We start from the raw sequence: 18,202 nt of genomic DNA on the forward strand, positions 1-18,202 counted from the left end.
GCACCAGCAGGAGTCTCTCTCCCATTCCTATACAAAATATTTTGGCACAGAAGACCAGAGAGAGATTTCCTCTGAGACTTCTGCATAAGGTCATTACATATCAGCTGCACACAAGTCAACTATACTGTACAACTTATAACCTCTCCAAATGGTAACCAGAAGATTGGCAGCTGCAATGCCTCCACCTAGGAGGGAAACGAAGAGAAATACCAGAAAACCTCTATGATATAATCTTAATCAAGTGTCGGGCCACTGCTGCCTCTTCTCTCCAAGCTTTGTCAATCAAATACACACACTCCAAGATACCTATACACAGATCTCCATGCACAATTCACGCACTGCTCCTTCAAAGCATGAAGCAGAGGGAACCTCCCAAGGGATTCTACAAATACAATTTAAATGTAATTTTCCTACTTCTTATTAACAGGTTATTCAGTTGGTAATCCTGATGTTATATTCAAGATTAAAAAGGAAGATGAGAAATATTTCACTCAACAAATTGAGAGGGAGGGAAAAGAAAATCCAAATGACTTCAACAGTAAGTAAATATTTGGGATTTAATGGGCTTTGCATTTTTAGATCACAGGAGATGGGTCAATAACATCCAACATTTGGACACTTAAAATCAGTTTCCTAATTTAGTGTTATCAGATACCTTGTGAATCCGTTTGAATGTGTTTTCTCATCACAGACCTTCCAATTGTAACATCTGTGTTCTCACTGAGTATTAAACAAGAGGAAGATGTCCCCTTCATGGAAAATCCTGAATCACAGATGTCTGAACAGACCCTGCCTTCTATAACAGGCAAGTATAGAATTCCTCCTGCACATCTTTACCAAAGTCAGTTGGAATCATTCAGGAATTCAGCGCTGGTGAGATAAAAGGTTGTCATCTCCTCTTCTCCTCCCTCTGTCTGTTTCCCTACTTTGGACAGATTAAACTGGAGACTGAGGAGGCACGGATAGAGGTGGGTATCCCAGCGGTAGGATCTGGTCTGCAAAACCCTTCATCCTAGAGTGTCTTGGGGTTGAGAAATCTGTACTGTTGAAAGCGCTGCTGGAGGTGGAGAGTCTTCTGCACTGTTGTGGAGGGACATGACTGATGAACATGGTTCAGTTTGACTTGGTCATGGACATTTTGTGTTGCTGATAGGTTAATGCAAATTACAGTATATAATGCAGTTTATCGTAATGATGCCATTCTCAATTCCAAAATGGCGGCCACAACCTCATGCAGGCTGCCATGGGAAGTCGCGACTGCCATTTCTAACTTTATTAATTTTCTAGCAAAATAACTGACAGCATCTCTTAACAGAAAATATTAAGAACAAGTGTACATTTTGTTACACAACAAACTAAAAGTAGACCCTCCCCATCCCTTATCTCTCCCCTTCCCCTCACTCCCCTCCCCAAAACTCAGATTGTCCTTCCAACTGGAGAAATCGCCCCACATTTCGTTTGCATATAATATACGTCTGTTTGGGCATGTCCTGTATATGCCAATGTGAGGCAATAAACGGTCGAGTTGCTGTAAAAAACCAATAGCATTAATTTATCCATAGCTCCTGTTATCCCTTCCACTCTCCCACTTAGTAGGGCATTTTCCATAGTACACGCTATATGAGTCTCGAGTAACTGTTGCCCATATGCAGATACCTCCTTCCATAATTTCTGGACCTTAGGACATTCCCACCAGACATGAGTATATGTCCCCCTCCAGCTACACCCTCTCCAACATAAACCATCCCCTTTCCTCATAATGGCTTGCAGTCTGGATAGAGATTAATGCCATCTCACCAGAACCTTAAGACCGTTCTCAATGTGAGGTGCATGTGACAATTTATGAGATCGCAAGAAGATATCTTTTCAGTTCTTCATAGAAAACTCTCTTGATCCCTCTCCCATGCCCCCCTGTAGGTAGCCTTCCATTTATCTAAGGTGTTGAGGAGCCCATAAACCAAAGATATATAACCCCTACCAACTTGTCCACCCACTAAAGTTTCAAAAGCCGACGTCAGGCCTCCACCCCCTGCTATTAGTTGTTCTACCTGAATGAAATGTTTATCTTGAAGGTAAGGGAATAACATCTCTAGCTGCTAGTTGATAGTGAACTTGTAACGTTCCAAAATGTAGAATTTGATTATCTCCTATAAATTGACCAAAATAGAGAAGACCATGTGTTTCCCATCTTTGAAACAAGCTATTGCCTAGCTTGTATGTCCCATGTCTTATTCTTAGTGGTCCTCGTAAACGGGTTTTGGACCTCTTGAATGCTAGCTGCCCAGGAGAGAAACTTCAACTGAAACGTACTGGCCTCTTGTTCTGCTAGCACCCATTGTTTGGGTTGGGGTACCTGCTACTCTAACACTGCCTTAGGTTGTGCAGCTTGGTAGTATTTTTCCAGATTGGGTATATCCATCGCCCCATTCCCTTTAGATTGGAACACAGCCTCCTGGGCTACTCTGGATCTCTTCCTTCCCTATATAAAGCAAAATATCTTTCTATGAGGTAGTTCAACAGGGAGAACTTGGAATAAATATAAAAATTTAAGGAGAACCATCATTCTCACTGCCTTCATCCTTCTTATCCTTCAATTCTCGGCGGCCATTTTGAATCTCGCCGAGACCGTCAGGCAGCATACAGGAGGACGGAGAGCAGCGCACTGGGCAGGAAAGAGGGGGCTCTTTCCTGCCCCGACTTCACTAGACCACCAGGGAAGATCGTGTGACGTGAGTAGGGAGAAGTGGTGACAGAGCCGGGGGGAGGGCGATCCCGAACTCGGAGGGAGGGATTCGGACAAGACGCACCGGAGCACCTAGGTTTTAGAGGAGGGAAAAAGGAAAATTTTTTTTTTCCTATTTCCCTCCTCTAAAACCTAGGTGCGTCTTATGGTCCGGTGCGTCTTATAGTCCGAAAAATACTGTATATGATGCTCTATGTTCCTTACTTTCTATTATAAGTCCTTTAATTTCCCTAAACTTTTGTGCCAGAGATTCTACCACCAAGGCAAGCAACAGGGACGACACTGGTACTGCTATCATAGGTATCCACTTTTGATGTGCTTTCCAAAAGATAACATAACATAACCGTGACGAAACACTGGGTTTCTAAGCCTGAAAACTGTATTATTTAATGAAATGTTTTTCTACTAGTTGGCCAGCAGATGGCTCTTGTTTTGAGTTTTAAAGCTGTAGCAGAAAAAAAGGCTTTCTCTCTTCCAGTTTAAGCTTATGGAAAGTCAATCAGCAATCATTTTTCCAGATACCAGGGGCGTAGCCACGGGCGGGCCTGGACGGGCCCAGGCCCAGCGATTTTCGCTCCAGGCCCACCCATCCACATCCTTCGCGCGCTGTCGCTGCCCTTTTGTCCCGCGGAGGCAGCATTCAGTGTTTCATTCCTGCTATCTTCCCCAAGCTCCGCTGCAAGTGCATTCTCCTTTTCGCCCGTTGCGCTGCGCTGCTATACACACAGGCAGCTTCGCTCCTCCCTGCCGCGTCCATCTGGCCCTCTCTGATGCACTTCCTGTTTAACATTCCTTTTGTTCCATCTGGGAGCAGGGCTTCAGAGCAACCAAAGCCAGACATAGAGGCTCCATCACTAGGGATTTCAAACAGGACAACCTGTGAAAGTTGTCACCTTTCCTGACTTCAGAAAGTAATCTGGAGTTCTGTAAAGGAAATAACTGTGAAGAAAGATAAGTTTTGATCTCTTTCTGTTTTTGAGGTATAAATGCACAGCACATGCTCAGGGCACGGCTCTCTCTCTGTCCCAGGCACTTCTCTGTGTCCAGGGCACTAGGGCTCTCTCTGTCTTTCTCTGTGCAGCAGAGCACAGAGCTCAGCTTGGGGGTCTACTTCCCCCCCCCTTTCTCTGTCCGGGGGCATCTCTGCCCTCTCTCCCTGCAAGCAGAGCACACCGGGCTGTGCATGCACTACTTCTTTCTCTCTCTTCCTTAAACACACACAGATACAGGCCTATACCAGTTACCTTTACTAAGTGCTGTGAGCCAATGCATATATGCAAATATAATATCAAACATGTAAATGGCAAGAGGCGTACTCACTCGCAAATGCGCAGTAGAGACCCTCTCTGTCCCGCCTCCGCGTCAATACGTGATGACGAGGGCGTGACAGAGAGGGAACCTGCGCATCTGCGAGTGAGGGAACCGCCGTCGCCACCGCTCCCCCCCCAGGGTTGCCGCTACCGCTCCCCCCCACCCACCCGGAATCACCGCCGCCGCCACCTACCCTCCTCCCGGCCCGGGTACGTGGTTTCACTATTCAAACCGCCGGAACGCAGCACACAGCTCATCTGAGCTGCCGTTGGCCTTCCTTACCTGCCTGTGTCCCGCCCTCGCCGACGTTACGTCACACGAGGGCGGAACACACGCAGAGAAGAAGGAAGGCTGACGGCAGCTCAGATGAGCTGTGTGCTGCGTTCCGGCGGTTTGAATAGTGAAGCTAGGTACCCGGCCCGGGTGGAGGGGTGGCGGAGGGGACTCCGGGGGGGGGGGGCGGCGACCTATCCGGGGGGGGGGGAGCCTTTCAAACCCCCCCTTCCTTTACTAGCCCGTTTTTACGGGCTCAACAGCTAGTACTTTATATGTCCAAATCCGTGTGGATTGCGTATTCTTTGGGAACCCACTGCCTCTGTGAAGTGGACCCCGGGACCACCCTAGACAATGATTGCTGACACTACCCAGGTAGTAACAAGTGTTAGACAGTTTTAATGTTGGCCCTTGTTTTGGTGGTTATCTGTTATTGCTTGCTGTACTTTTTCATCTGTTTTTTCAAACATTCACTGTTCATTTTCATGATAATAAACCTATAGTTTATTAGTTCTGCCGTCCTGGACTGACTAAGAATCCTGGTTTGTGTTTTTGGGTTTGCTTTCTAGAAACTGTGGAACTACTGGAGTGTGGCCCCAGTGTCCTAGAAATCACCAGAGAATAATCTGAGAGTTGGAGACTAGCTCAGAGGCAATCAGGACACAGTCGGTGGGAGGAGGGTGCTAGTATAGAGCACATGCCCAGGTGCAGGCGGTCTTGAGCAATGTTGGAGACAGAACCTCCAGGTGGCCACAGGGTTAACCCCAGGCGGGCGCTAGGCATTTGGTGACAATAACACTTTGTTTTTATAGTCCGCAATACCTCGCAGTTCTATGTGGGTTACATACAACAAGACTAGACAAACCAGAAATTACAGCATAACATTATCATGAATTAATACTAATATGTTCATAATATGTTCATTTCCTTCCATAATTCTGAAACAAATCTGTTTTGAGCTTGATGCCTGAATTTCCTTGACTATTTTAGCAGTCTGATATGAAAGCAAAGAGTCTATACACCTCTTTTGTATTTCACCCTTCATAGATGGAAAGTACTCTTCTACCATCTGCTGCTTGCCTTCCAGTAATAAATCCTACCTGATCAGGTTTAATTATAGTGGGCCGTGAGGGAGGGAGTGACATAGAAGCAGAAAACACTCCCTCACTGGGATGTATCCTATCCAGCGCCGTAGCTTTTTCTACTTTCGGGTTTTCAAGCCGTTTATAAACGCTTTCTTCTATGAACGGCGCAGTATCCACTCCATTCTCAGATATTCCCTCTTCAACCAACTATGATCCTTCTCCAGAATTTTCTTCCATGAACACTGAAGAGAAGTATTTGTTTAGCACATTCACTTTAACCTCATCACTCTCCACATAGCTATTCTCAGCATATTTCAGTCTTGCAATTCCGTTCCCCAATATATCTAAAAAAAAGTCTTGTCATCTCTCTTTACATCTTTAGCCATTTTTCTTCTGCTTCGCTGTCACTAGTTGTATTTCCTTCTTCGCTTCTTTAAGTTTAATCTGATAATCCCCTGGGGCTGCCTAACCCCCAATGTTCAGTGGCATTAAAGCATGTAGTGCCGGTACCCTGAATATTGCCTCTGATCGCTCACAAAATAAGGGGCGGTTATGAGGGGGAGGCATATAGGAGGAGCCCAGGGTTATGCGGGTGCCGGCTGGCTCACATAGGACATGAACTACTGAATATCGGGCTGGCACCCACATAACTTTTTATTTTTTTATTTCAACACCCCCCCCCCCCCCCGGATCTCCTGACAATGTTCCATCCTTTCTCTCCCCCCCCCCCCCCCCCCCCAGTTCTACCTGTAGCCCAAGTGCTCCAGTGGATTTTCTGGGGTAGGAGCACATTCTCCTCGCGCCTACCCACCTTAAGTATATCCTTTTCCATAGCTGTAAAATTAATGATCGTACTCTTCTATTTTATCCAACAGATGATGGATTTGGGAATGAGAGTGAAAGAGTGAGAATGTGCGATGAGCAGCAGAAAGAGGAATGGAAACACGAAGACTCCTCCAGAGACAGCACAGATCCTTCAGCAGACTGTGAAGGAGGTATCGGTAGCATAATACCAACCGGTGAGAAAGCAGCAGCTCAGAAAGGAGAAAGATTAGAAAGACAAAAGAGAAACTGTAGCTTTTTCCCAAGACTTGTACAACCTGGCAGACTGAACAATGAGAGAGATTTTAAAAGTGCGAACAAGGTGAACCTGGAAAGCCACAAAAGGACTCATACTGGAGAGAAACCATTTAAATGTTCAGAATGCGATAAATGTTTTACAACCAAGGTGAACCTGGAAAGCCACAAAATGACTCATACTGGAGAGAAACCATTTAAATGTTCAGAATGTGATAAATGTTTCAGATACAAGATAGACCTTGGAAGGCACCACAGGAGTCATACAGGAGAGAAACCATTTAAATGTTTAGAATGTGATAAATGTTTCAAATGGAAGAAGAGCCTGAATATTCACAAAATGAATCATACAGGAGAGAAAGGAGAGAAACCATTTAACTGTTCAGAATGCGCTAAATGTTTCACAACCAAGGTGAACCTGGAACGTCACAAAATGACTCATACTGGAGAGAAGCCATTTCATTGTTCAGAATGTGATAAATGTTTCAGATACAAGATAGACCTTGGAAGGCACCACAGGACTCATACAGGAGAGAAACCATTTCAATGTTTAGAATGTGATAAATGTTTCAAATGGAAGAAGAGCCTCAATATTCACAAAATGAATCATACAGGAGAGAAACCATTTCAATGTTCAGAATGTGGTAAATCCTTTAGCGTCAAAGTGCAGCTGGAAAATCACAAAATGACTCATACTGGAGAGAAACCATTTAAATGTTCAGAATGTGATAAAGGTTTCAGAACCATGGTGTACTTGCAACGCCACAAAATGACTCACACTGGAGAGAAACCATTTCAATGTTCAGAATGTGATAAATCCTTTCGCTGGAAAGCGCATCTGAAACGACATGAAAGGATCCATACAGGAGAGAAACCATTTAAATGTTCAGAATGTGAAAAATGTTTTATTACGAAGGCCGAGCTGAAAAATCACGAAAGAACTCATACAGGAGAGAAACTATTTCAATGTTCAGAATGTGATAAATGGTTCAGAACCAAGGCTGAGGTGAAACGTCACAAAATAACTCATACAGGAGAAAAACCATTTCAATGTTCAGAATGTGATAAATGTTTCATAACTAAGGCCGAGGTGAAATGTCACAAAATGATTCATACAGGAGAGAAACCATTTAACTGTTCAGAATGTTATAAATGTTTTAGAACCAAGGTGAACCTGAAAAGCCACAAAATGACTCATACAGGAGATGAACCATTTCAATGTTCAGAATGTGATAAATGTTTCCATAGGAAGGACCAACTGAAACAGCACAAAAGGACTCATATGGGAGAGAAACCACAAGTGTTCCAAATGTGATAAATGTTTCAGAAGGAAGGCCAAAGAGAATGTTCACGAAAACTCATAAGGAAGAAAAAACATTTTAATATTAAATATGTGATAAATGTTTTAATAAGAAGGTCCAATTGAAATAGCACAAAATGACTCATATGGGAGGGAAACTATTTAAATGTTTAGAATGTGATAAATGTTTCAGAGGGAAGAACCATCTGACTCGGCTTGCAATAAATCACAGTAGAAAAAAACACTTAAATATTCAAGATGTTATACATGTTTCAAAAACAAGGGGTTACTGTCAGAGAGGAAGGTCAGAGCAGGCCAATGGCCTGGACAAACAACTAGGAATATCTGAAAAGAGGGATTGCGTAGGCCTGTCACATAGTTTAAGGCATTAAGACATGCTTAAGAACAAGGATCGTGGACCAGTATGTGTGAACTGTGTGGCAGTTCAGTAGAGAGTGTGCAGGAGTTCATTGCACTTTAAGCATTGTAAAAATGGTAACATTATAAGCTCTTCTGGACAGGGAGTTACATATATGAATTATATTAGCTTTACTTATATAAATTACATTAAAGTAAGCCTGCATGGAAATATTCTGTTCATTATTACCACTGCTTCTAAGCTTGTATTCTAAGCAGATAAGGGAGGTACCAGGAGCAAACTGTCTCTGCAATGTTAGGAATTTAGAGAAAAAACTGTATCTGGACATGACATAGAAACAAGTTAGAAGATGGGAAAAGATGGTTATGGAATATGGGAGGGATGGAAACTAAGTGAGAGAGGATAGGTGGAAAAGACAGATAAGCAAATGAGAAGGAGAACACAGATAGACAGATAGAAGACCTATAAAATGGGATCCACCCTAGCTCGAGGGGAGTCTTATCATATGCAGGGACATTCACACTCTAGCTCAAAATCACTCACAATAGCTCAAAAAATATGTAAGTATTTTTTTTTAAAGAGAAAAGCCCTCAGAAACCTTTGACACTCGGTCTCAGGTTTTAAGCACTGTTACTGAGTTAATAACATTGTATACAGTGTTCGGTTTCTATCATGGGGCAAAAACTCTTACTTTTAAAGTATTCAGTTGGCAATGTGCTTGGTAACCGTTTATAGTCAACAGCAACTGGTTTAAAGATCAGAAAGCACTTAACTTCAATACCTTATAGCTCTATGTTCAGATCAGCAAGCACTTAGTTTTAATGGTCTAGCGTTAAAGACCCAGCATGTAGCTCTTTGTTCGTTGGACGGGGCCTCCGTTTCACTTTCAAACGGCTTCGTCAGGATCTCTACTAATTGCTGGTACAATTTCATTCAGTCACGGAACTGAGTTCTCAAAATGGCCTATAGGGTCTCACCGGAGAGAAAAATGGTTTAAAACAAATGTATAAAGGGACCATTTTACTGAAGTGCAGAAAGCCTATTGCAGGCTCGCTGTGTGGCAATTCGGAAGTACCGCTGGTCTGTAAGGTGTGTTAAGCCACTGATCTTCAGAGCTTCTACCGCTCCTGAGTCTTTTTTCTCCATTACCACAGATAAAGTGTGTTGATTCGGGTGCATATGTATTTTTTTTTTTTTTTATATCATTTTTATTGATGGTCATAAGTTTACAAGTGATAATGAAGTAAAGAAATGCATTACATTGCAAGTATATTTCAAACAATTTAACAAACATCCAACTTATTCAAACTGGCCATCCATAATTTTGTCTTTTCCCGCCTTATTCCTTCTAACTCCCCTCCTTCCCACCCCCCTCCCACCCTCCCTCCCGTGAGCATTACCCATTCAGGATTCTACTGCGAGCCGTGGGGGTCAAGGTATCCCAGAACAGTAACCAACATTGTAATAGTCTATCTCCCCGTGGGGATGCTAAGTCATTCACCTCCCTACGTTCCAGGGCACCCAGGGAGATCATGAGGGATCGCCATCTTGACACAGAAGGTGGCTCTGATGAAATCCAGTTCAGTAGGATCGTTTTCTTTCCCATAGCAACCGCCCTTCGGAGGAAAGGTAGCATACCCCTTCTCCGGTTCCCCCTCACTCTGTATTTGTCGAACAATAAAGCGGGAAAGGGGTACCATGTCAACTCCCAAACAGTTGAGACAAAGGCACAGAGTTGAACCCAGAAAGCACGGACTGGGGGACACAACCAGAACATATGTCCCAAGTGTGCTCCAGGTCTCGCACACTTGGGGCAATCATCCAAGGGACGCATGGCAGCCCTAAACGCCCTGTGTGGTGAAATGTAGAGCCTCATCGTAAATTTATACTGGGATTCCCGTAGTGTCACATCTCTGAAGGTCCTATATCCGATAACCAGATTAGTTTGTACCATTGCACCAGTAATAGGACAACCCAAATCTCCAGTCCAAGCCCTGGCAATCTGATCATATGTTATCTCCGGGCAAAGTTCTTTAATTTTAAAATGGTAGAATTTAAGAGGAACCAAAAGCTGCGCCTCCAGGTCAAGCAAATCTGTGAGTTGCCTCCGTCTCTGCGAGGTCAAAGAGACTCGAGGGAGGGAGGCAATGTAATGACTCAGTTGTAGATAAGAAAAAGTGGCCTGTACCGGGAGTCCAGCAGTCTCACATAAGTCTTTAAAGGACCTACATTTTCCTTCTTTTGTTAGCACCTGGAACAAAAAAACTGTCCCCCCCTCTCTCCATTTCCGGAAGGTCACAGTATCCGTGCCCGCTGGGAAATCTGCGTTTCCTCCAATCGGTAGGAAGGGGGAGGAGTGGCACTCAAAGTCCCCAGCTTTGCACAACCATCGCCATGTCCGTCTTAGTGGCATAAAGATAGGAGAACATCCTTTAGCAGTAGGTGCTTTGCCTGCTGGCGCATGTAGCCAATAACTAAAATGGCACCTGCTCACCATTATGGTTTCAGTGATGGGAAATGAAAAATAGGACGTTCCCCTGAACCAGTCTGCAATGTGTCTCATACAACCCGCCACAGACATACGCTGTATACTATGAACCCCAAGCCCTCCTTTAGGTATTGGAAGATATGTCTGTTTTTGTGTGACCCTGGGCCTTTTCCCTTTCCAGAGATATCTAGCAAGTAGTCTGTGCAATTTCCGTTCATCTTTATATAGGAAGAAAAGGGACAACACCTGAACCACATATAACCATTTAGGGACCAAAATCATATTGTACAGAGCCACCCGTCCCCACAAAGACAAGGGGAGGCGCTGCCACATTTCTAAGGTGTGTTGTGTCTCCCTCCACAAGGGGGCTAGATTAATTCTGTAAAGTTGTGTTAATGAAGTTGGTATTCTAATCCCCAGATAGACCAAATAATCCGTGGTCCACTTCAACGGGAACCTTCCCTCCCAGCGCTCCCGCACCAAAAGAGGTATTGGCAGCGCCTCAGATTTCTGTGAGTTAAGTTGAAAACCCGAATAGTATCCAAACTCTGCTATGTGGTCTAAAGCTATTGGCAGCGATGTTTGGGGGTGTGTCAACACTAAAAGAATATCGTCCGCGTAGGCTAGTACTTTGATCTGGAGATGTGGCAACTGAACTCCCTGTACCTCTGGATCTTTTATGATGTTACGGAGCAGGGGTTCTAGATAAATCAAAAATAAAAGTGGGGATAGGGGGCAGCCCTGTCTAGTGCCCCTTCTTACCAAAAAACGCGGAGTGCACATTCCGTTCACGAGGACCCGGGCCCCAGGGTCAGTATATAAGGTATCAATTGCATGCAAGTACCACCCGGACAGCCCCACGTATCTGAGTATTTGAAAAAGGTAGTCCCAATTCACTTGGTCAAATGCCTTAGTAGCATCCAGGCCCGCCAGCAACAGTGGGTGATTCGTGGCCTCAGCTTGCGCTACAGCCAACAAGGCCCTACGTACATTTAGACCTGGGTGTCTCCCCCGTACGAATCCCACTTGGTGGTCTCCCACTAAAGTCGGGAGATGTACAGCCAATCTATCAGCAAGGATCTTAGCTAAAATTTTTACATCAACATTAAGAAGGGAAATTGGTCGATAAGACCCCGGCTGATCTGTCGGCTTACCCGGTTTAGGGATTAAGACAATTAAGGCTTCATTCGATTCCCTGGGTAGTCTCCCCACCTCCACCGCTGCATCAAGGTGAAGAGTCAGGGGAACACTCAGTTGAATCGACAGTAGTTTGTAGTATTCTGTAGAGAATCCGTCCAGGCCCGGAGTTTTACCCAAAGATAAACCTCTGATCGTTTGTTGAACTTCTCGAGCCTGGAGGGGGGCATTCAATTGGTCTCTGATGGTGGGGGACAGCACTGGGAGTCCTGCATCTCTCAAGTATTCCTCTAATTGTGGCCCACCCTGCTGCGCCTCTGGTTGGTACATTCGAGAAAAATAATCCCGAAATATAGTCAGTATGTCTTTAGGGCAGGATTTACGAGAGCCATCAGGCGCCAACATTGTAGGGATAAATGTCCTGTCTGACCAGGCTTTGGCAACTTTAGCTAGCAGTTTCCCAGGTCTGTTGCCTAATTTGTAATATTGATATCTACGACTAAAGGCCTGCTTCTTGGCACGTTCGTGTAGTAATGAATCTAGGGCCACCTGTGCCGCAATCACATTATCGTAGTTGGTCTGGGTTCGACAGCGCATGTGTGCACGTTTGGCTTGTTGATATTTCCGCTCCAGCGTAATTATTCCTTGGGAGATCTTTTTGTGTCTTGCACTTAAGTAGCTAATAATTTCCCCTCTCATGACCGCTTTAGAAGTTTCCCAGAATAATGTCGGGTTATCCTTATGAGCCACATTATCAGACTCAAACAGGTTCCATTTTTGTACTAGAAATTTACCAAAATCTCTGTCCCCAGCTAAATAGGATGGGAACCTCCAAGATTTAAATCTATCTACGGCATGTCCCAGAGCCATATCAGCCCAAACTGGAGTGTGATCTGAGATCGCCATAGGTGCCATGTCCGTCTTAATTACCCGGGAAAAAAGTGATGTAGAGACTAAGAGGTAGTCTATACGGGACCAGGTCTTATGGGCTTTCGAGAGGTGTGTATAGTCCCGCCTCTGAGGGAATAATAACCTCCAAGGGTCCACTAGGTCCATCATTTTACACAGATAAGGCAATCCTTTACTACGGGGAAGTGCACTCCATGCTCCAACCGTCGAGCGGTCAATTTCCGGGTCAAGTACTTGGTTGAAATCTCCCGCTACAATCCAAGGGGCCGTGTCATATTTAAGGCCTAGATTTATCAAAGTCTGAAAAAAATCTGCATCATAAACATTTGGGCCGTATATAGCACATAGATAATACTCCTGTCCCATAATGTTAAGATGGAGCAAAACATATCTTCCCTTTGGGTCTTTTCCTATTAATTTAGAAGTACACGGGAGCCCTCTCCTAATCAGAATGGCCACTCCTCCCCGTCTGGCCCCAGAAGAGGAGTAATAACACTCCCCCACCCACTGTTGGCGCAGCTTCTGGTGTTCCTCGTCAGAGAGTTTAGTCTCCTGTAGGCAGACTATGGAAGCCTTTAGGCGGTTTAAGTGTGTTAAGATTTTTGATCTCTTGATCGGGGAGGTGATCCCAGCTACATTCCAGGTCACCAATCGCAAAGGTGCAGTCAGCATAATCCCCTCAAAATGGCCAAATTAACATGTAACAAAACCAAATCGGTGCCTTGGTTGCCCAGCCTCAACCAAAGGCCGTTTCTCCACCATCCAATTATTACATCAAATACCATTTGGTTATACAAATTTCCACGTATTCTCACAGCCCGCCATTTTGTTCCTGCATCATTCCGCTCGCCTCTACCCCTAAACCCACCCTCCCCACCCCCCACTCCCTCCCCCCCCCACTGCCCTCCCCCCATCTTCCCCCCATTACCCATCTAGCCTGTCTAACCAACCTCACTCCTCCTTAGTGAGTGTATGAGGCAGAGGTCTAGATGCCAAAGGGACCCCACCCTTTGTGCAAGTTAAGAATGTTCTAGAAATGTCTCACATGTCTCCAAAATCTGCAAGTGTCGTGGCACAGGACACTGAAGTGTCTTCCCCGTCCAGCCCATTCTTCAACCGTTCTGCTGTGTGTCTCCGGTCTGCCATTTTGTTCACCAACCATTCAAACTCACTCTTAGTCCACAAGCAGTTGATCGGCATTAGTAATCCAACAGGAACTTTTTGGAACTGAGTCAAATTAGAAGTTCAACTAGCAATCACCAACCAAAAACTCTGTCAACATTCCGGCATGGTTTGGTAACCGGCCATCAATTAAATTAGTGATCTCCCCCAGAGTCAGGTCTGGTAACGTTCCAACCAGGCCACCGCGTCTTCCGGGCTAGTATAAGCTGTCCAGGTTCCATTCTCCAAAATCTTCAACGTTGCTGGGTATTGCAAAGTAAACTTGATCTTGTTTCCCACCAAACGGGTACAAACTGTAGAAAAAGCTCGCCTTTGTGCTGCCAAGGCCGCGGAGTAATCCTGAAAGATACGAATTAAAGTTCCATCATATTTTGTAGTTTCCCTACAGCTTTTATAACATCGCAATATTGCAGCTTTTTGGGCATAGCAGTGAAATTTTGCTATCACCACTCTAGGCTTCAAATCTCTGGTAGGTCTGGGCCCCACGCGATGTGCACGTTCAATTCGGATCGCTCGGCCTTCACCCGCCTCCGGGAAGTTCGCTTGCAGCCATGTCTCCAGTGTTTGTTTTAAATCTTTATCTGCCAAAGATTCTGCGAACCCCACAAATCTGAGGTTATCGCGGCGCGAGCGATTTTCCAAGTCTTCTACTCGCTGTGCATTCTCCTGGATAAGGCGTTGTAATCTTTCAATCTCCCCCGAGTTGGTTTGCTGCCCGTCTTCCACCTCCGCAACCCGGGCTTCCAGCTCCCCCGTGCGACGCGACAGTTCTGTGGTAAGCGCCGACAAGCCTGTTATCTGGGCAGAAAGTTGTTCAAACTGAGGGGCCAGCGCTCCCACTACTGCCTCTGTAAGTTCTGGGAGCGTAAAATCAGAAGCCGGGCGGGAGGGTGAGTTCGCCGGCGAGGCGGTCGCCATCTTGGTTTCGCCGAGTCTCAGTTTATCTTCCTTTTTCTTTATGTTTTTCCCGGTTTGCGCCATCGCCGATCGCGTCAAATATTTGTCCATGCGTTGGGGAAGCAAGTTCTTCCTAAATCATCAGTTTTTGATGACTAAGACGCCGTTAAAACCTCGATTTTCGGGCAGGGTTCCCAGCAGCAGAGACTACCACGTCTTTCCCTGCTCACCGCATCACGTGACCTCTGGGTGCATATGTATTTTGATTTGTAATGTTCAAAGTAGGGTAATAATTAAGGTGTTCCTCACTCTGGTTTGTGTTTGGTTTGTTCTAGTTTTGTGGGGACTTTTCATCATCTTGTTGTGTACTTGTCACATAAACCATTGAAATGTTCTAAATATGATAACTCTTTCAAAAGAAAAGCTGAACGGAAATGACATGATATTACTCACACAGCATTTGGAGGCAGCCACAGGGGAGGTTTCTCATTTGGGTGTTTGATCGCTCTCCTATCATTTTTGTGGAGTTCCTTTCCTGATTCTATTTTTTTTTCTTATTTGTAATTTTACCATACTGTCAGGTTCTCAGGTTCAGAGCCCGTGGGGCTGGGCTCTGGAGCAAATGTGAGCCCTTGGGCTGCTGATGAGGAGCGACAGCAGCAGGCAAAACCCACCAACCAATGCTGGGCAAGCACACCGACACCGGCAGGGACTGCAGGCACTGCCCAGCGAGCCGGAACACACGCACTGGAACACTGGACGGGAATCCCCCGGACTGGAACACTGGACTGGAATCCCCCGGACTGGAACACTGGACTGGAGCACACCGGACTGGTCCACACAGCTTCACCTGCACTTAGCTACTAAGCCCCCCAGGAGTTGAGCTCCTGGGTTCGAGTAGCCGGCAGGACTTACTGGACGACACAGGGACCAGGACTAGAACAAGCTGTAACTGAAGTGCACCTAACTCCTAAAGTGACCAAAAGTGTTCCTAAGCCCAGCACCAACAGAAAAGCTCCTAAGCCCTCCACTAACAGCAGTGCTCCTGTAACGGGTCAGAAAATCAGGAGGCGAAAGACAAATTGGTTCCAAAACAAAACAACTTTTATTGCTAGCAATTCACACAGCACCGAGTACAATCTCAGAATACTGTGTGTCGAGCGTCATCTGACACTCGTTCTTATACAGATTACTGGTCATGCGCATAAAACGCATCATACGTCACACACACTCATGCGCAGTACAGGCACATGCGCAATACATTAGTAGTTCTGTAGTTCTCACAGAGAAAAGACACGTCAGTTTCATAGCTTTCATAGAAATTGTTACTTTGCAAGAAATGTAACTTATTGCAGTGTTCCAGCACATTTACACAATACAGCCTCTATGCATGGATCACGAGACTGTGCTGGCAGAGCCAGCTGCCTTCCATACAACCCTAAATTGCTGACTACTACAATTTGTTATCTAGCTGCTGGTTAACAAATACATACTACTAGTAAAAGTCTAAACTGCACAGGTTTTGGTCTTAGTCTAGGCTCATTATATGTAAGGCACAAAAGGTCCAGTGCATTAATAAGGTATGGCTAAAAGGCCAAAAGCAGAGGTAGAGTCCATAAGTATAAGTCCATCAGTAGGCACAAAACATGAGGTTGTTCTGGTGGTCAGTAGTATTCATAGTATTCGAGTAGTATCCGGCGTTCCACTCCTTCATTCCCCCCTTTTGATACTTGAACATCCATCTGGTGGAGAGTATCACCTCCATGAACCCTGAAAAAGGAAAGAAAGGACAAGGATAGTTAGCGAGGGAGGCAACAAGCGAGCCCTAAGCCCTTGCGCAGCCGTTGGTTGCTTCGCCGGGGTTGAGACGGAGGGCCCCTAGTGGAATCCCCCCCCCCCCCCTTTGTATCCGGTCTTATGCTGACACAAGGGTACTGGCCCATTAAGTGACTCAGGAGGACAAAAGTGCACGTCAGCCACAAGGTGCTTCATCGGCAGCTTCATCAGACTGGGGAATGGGGGAGTACATCTGGAGAGCCATAAGTTGGGCAGCAGCTCGGCGGTCAGCGATGCTTTCCATGGTGGAGCGGAGACACCTGAAAACTAAAGGAAAAGACAAAGGTATTAATAGGCAGGACAGCAAAAACAGGCCCCCCATGACGAGGAGGCCCTTTAGGCTCCCGGAGGTCGGCAACCAGCTGGTTAGGGAGGAAGTCCAATCCCAAGCGCTGTTCCAGGTTTGGACGGGGACGTGGGCCAACTTGACCATCCGGTCAGTTATCTCGCTGATGACTTGGCTTTGGTCATCAATCTGTAAGCAGCAATTACTGAGGTTAAACTTGCCACACACCCCGCCTTCCTGGGCCAAGAGGTAGTCAAGAGCCAAGCTATTTTGGTAAACTGCGGTAATAAGCTTAGTATTCTGTCGGGCTAGAATGTTGAGGGCAAAGGCCGAATCATTGGTAAGGATCTCGAGCACTGCCTGCAAGCGGATAATGCGGTTCAGCATGTAGATAGGAGTACGGTACCCGTAGGTACCATCTTCAGCCCATGTGGCCGGTCCATAGTAATGAATGATACGTTCTGGCGGCCACTCGTTGTCCTTCCAGTCTCCTATCTGGACTTTGGGTTTGGTGCTTGGGAGGGACCGTTTACGTCTGCCAATGTTATCAGGTCCCTTTTCCATGTAAAGGGGGATGCCCAACGTCTCGCCGACTCGCAGGGGCAGAAGGAAGAAACTAGGTCGGACGGTGCCCAAGAGACAGGTACCGTACCAGCGGGCCGGGAGCTGTTCATAGGCCCTGCGCCCGCAAATATAGTAGTAGCCCTCCGGGGCTACCCACTTAAGGGAGGCATTCCCTCCGTGTGTCCACGTTGCGTTCAAGGTGGGTTCAGTCCAGATGGGCTCCGGGGCAGGCAGGCGGTCCGTCTGCCACCAGGTATGTCGACTCCCGTTAAACTGAAGGACCCCCGTGCAAGCGGAATCTCCCACGGGTACAGAATAACGTTTCGATGGCGCTCGACTAGCGCAGAGAGTACCTATGAGGTTGGTTCTCAGGGCCCATTCGTACGGCTTCGGGCGCTGGGGAAAGGTAATGTTTGTGGTGTTGAGCGCATCCCATGTCTGCTGTCGGATCTCCCTCGCTTCCCAAGGCCATTGCTCACCCATATCGGTGCCTCCACAGACGAAACAGTTGGTAATCCCCAGGGAGAAGGCAATGTTTTCGGCCAGGTTAAGGAACATATTCCGCGCTTCTGGGGAGATGGGGAACTTAGTCGCTGCTTCTTCAGCGCGAGCGATTTCATCGAATACCTCTTGGTACCCAACGACAGTAGTCTGGTAGTGCGTGGGAGGCTTTGTTTCGAGGCTTTGAGATATGGTGATATACGTCAGCGGATCCATTCCTCCTCCGTCAATGCC

The 18,202-nt window shown here is 46.0% G+C and overlaps 1 protein-coding gene across 1 annotated transcript; it reads left to right on the forward strand.

Moving 5' to 3' along the window:
- Positions 1-502: 502 nt before the first annotated feature.
- Positions 503-8,354, forward strand: LOC115460023 (gastrula zinc finger protein XlCGF46.1-like). Its single transcript, XM_030189882.1, has 3 exons — positions 503-538; positions 692-805; positions 6,288-8,354. Exons 2-3 carry the CDS (start codon positions 754-756, stop codon positions 7,802-7,804), a joined length of 1,569 nt encoding a protein of 522 aa, XP_030045742.1. The 5' UTR covers positions 503-538; positions 692-753; the 3' UTR covers positions 7,805-8,354.
- Positions 8,355-18,202: the final 9,848 nt, after the last annotated feature.

Source organism: Microcaecilia unicolor, chromosome 1 (assembly GCF_901765095.1).
Source record: "Microcaecilia unicolor chromosome 1, aMicUni1.1, whole genome shotgun sequence".
NCBI classification, from domain to species: Eukaryota; Metazoa; Chordata; class Amphibia; order Gymnophiona; family Siphonopidae; genus Microcaecilia; species Microcaecilia unicolor.

Excerpts from the sequence above, each read along its gene's own strand:
- LOC115460023 (XM_030189882.1), top strand. The coding sequence starts at position 754 with ATGGAAAATCCTGAATCACAGATGTCTGAACAGACCCTGCCTTCTATA. Across the intron at positions 806-6,287 it reads GACCCTGCCTTCTATAACAG|ATGATGGATTTGGGAATGAG; the intron begins GCAAGTATAGAA and ends TTTATCCAACAG.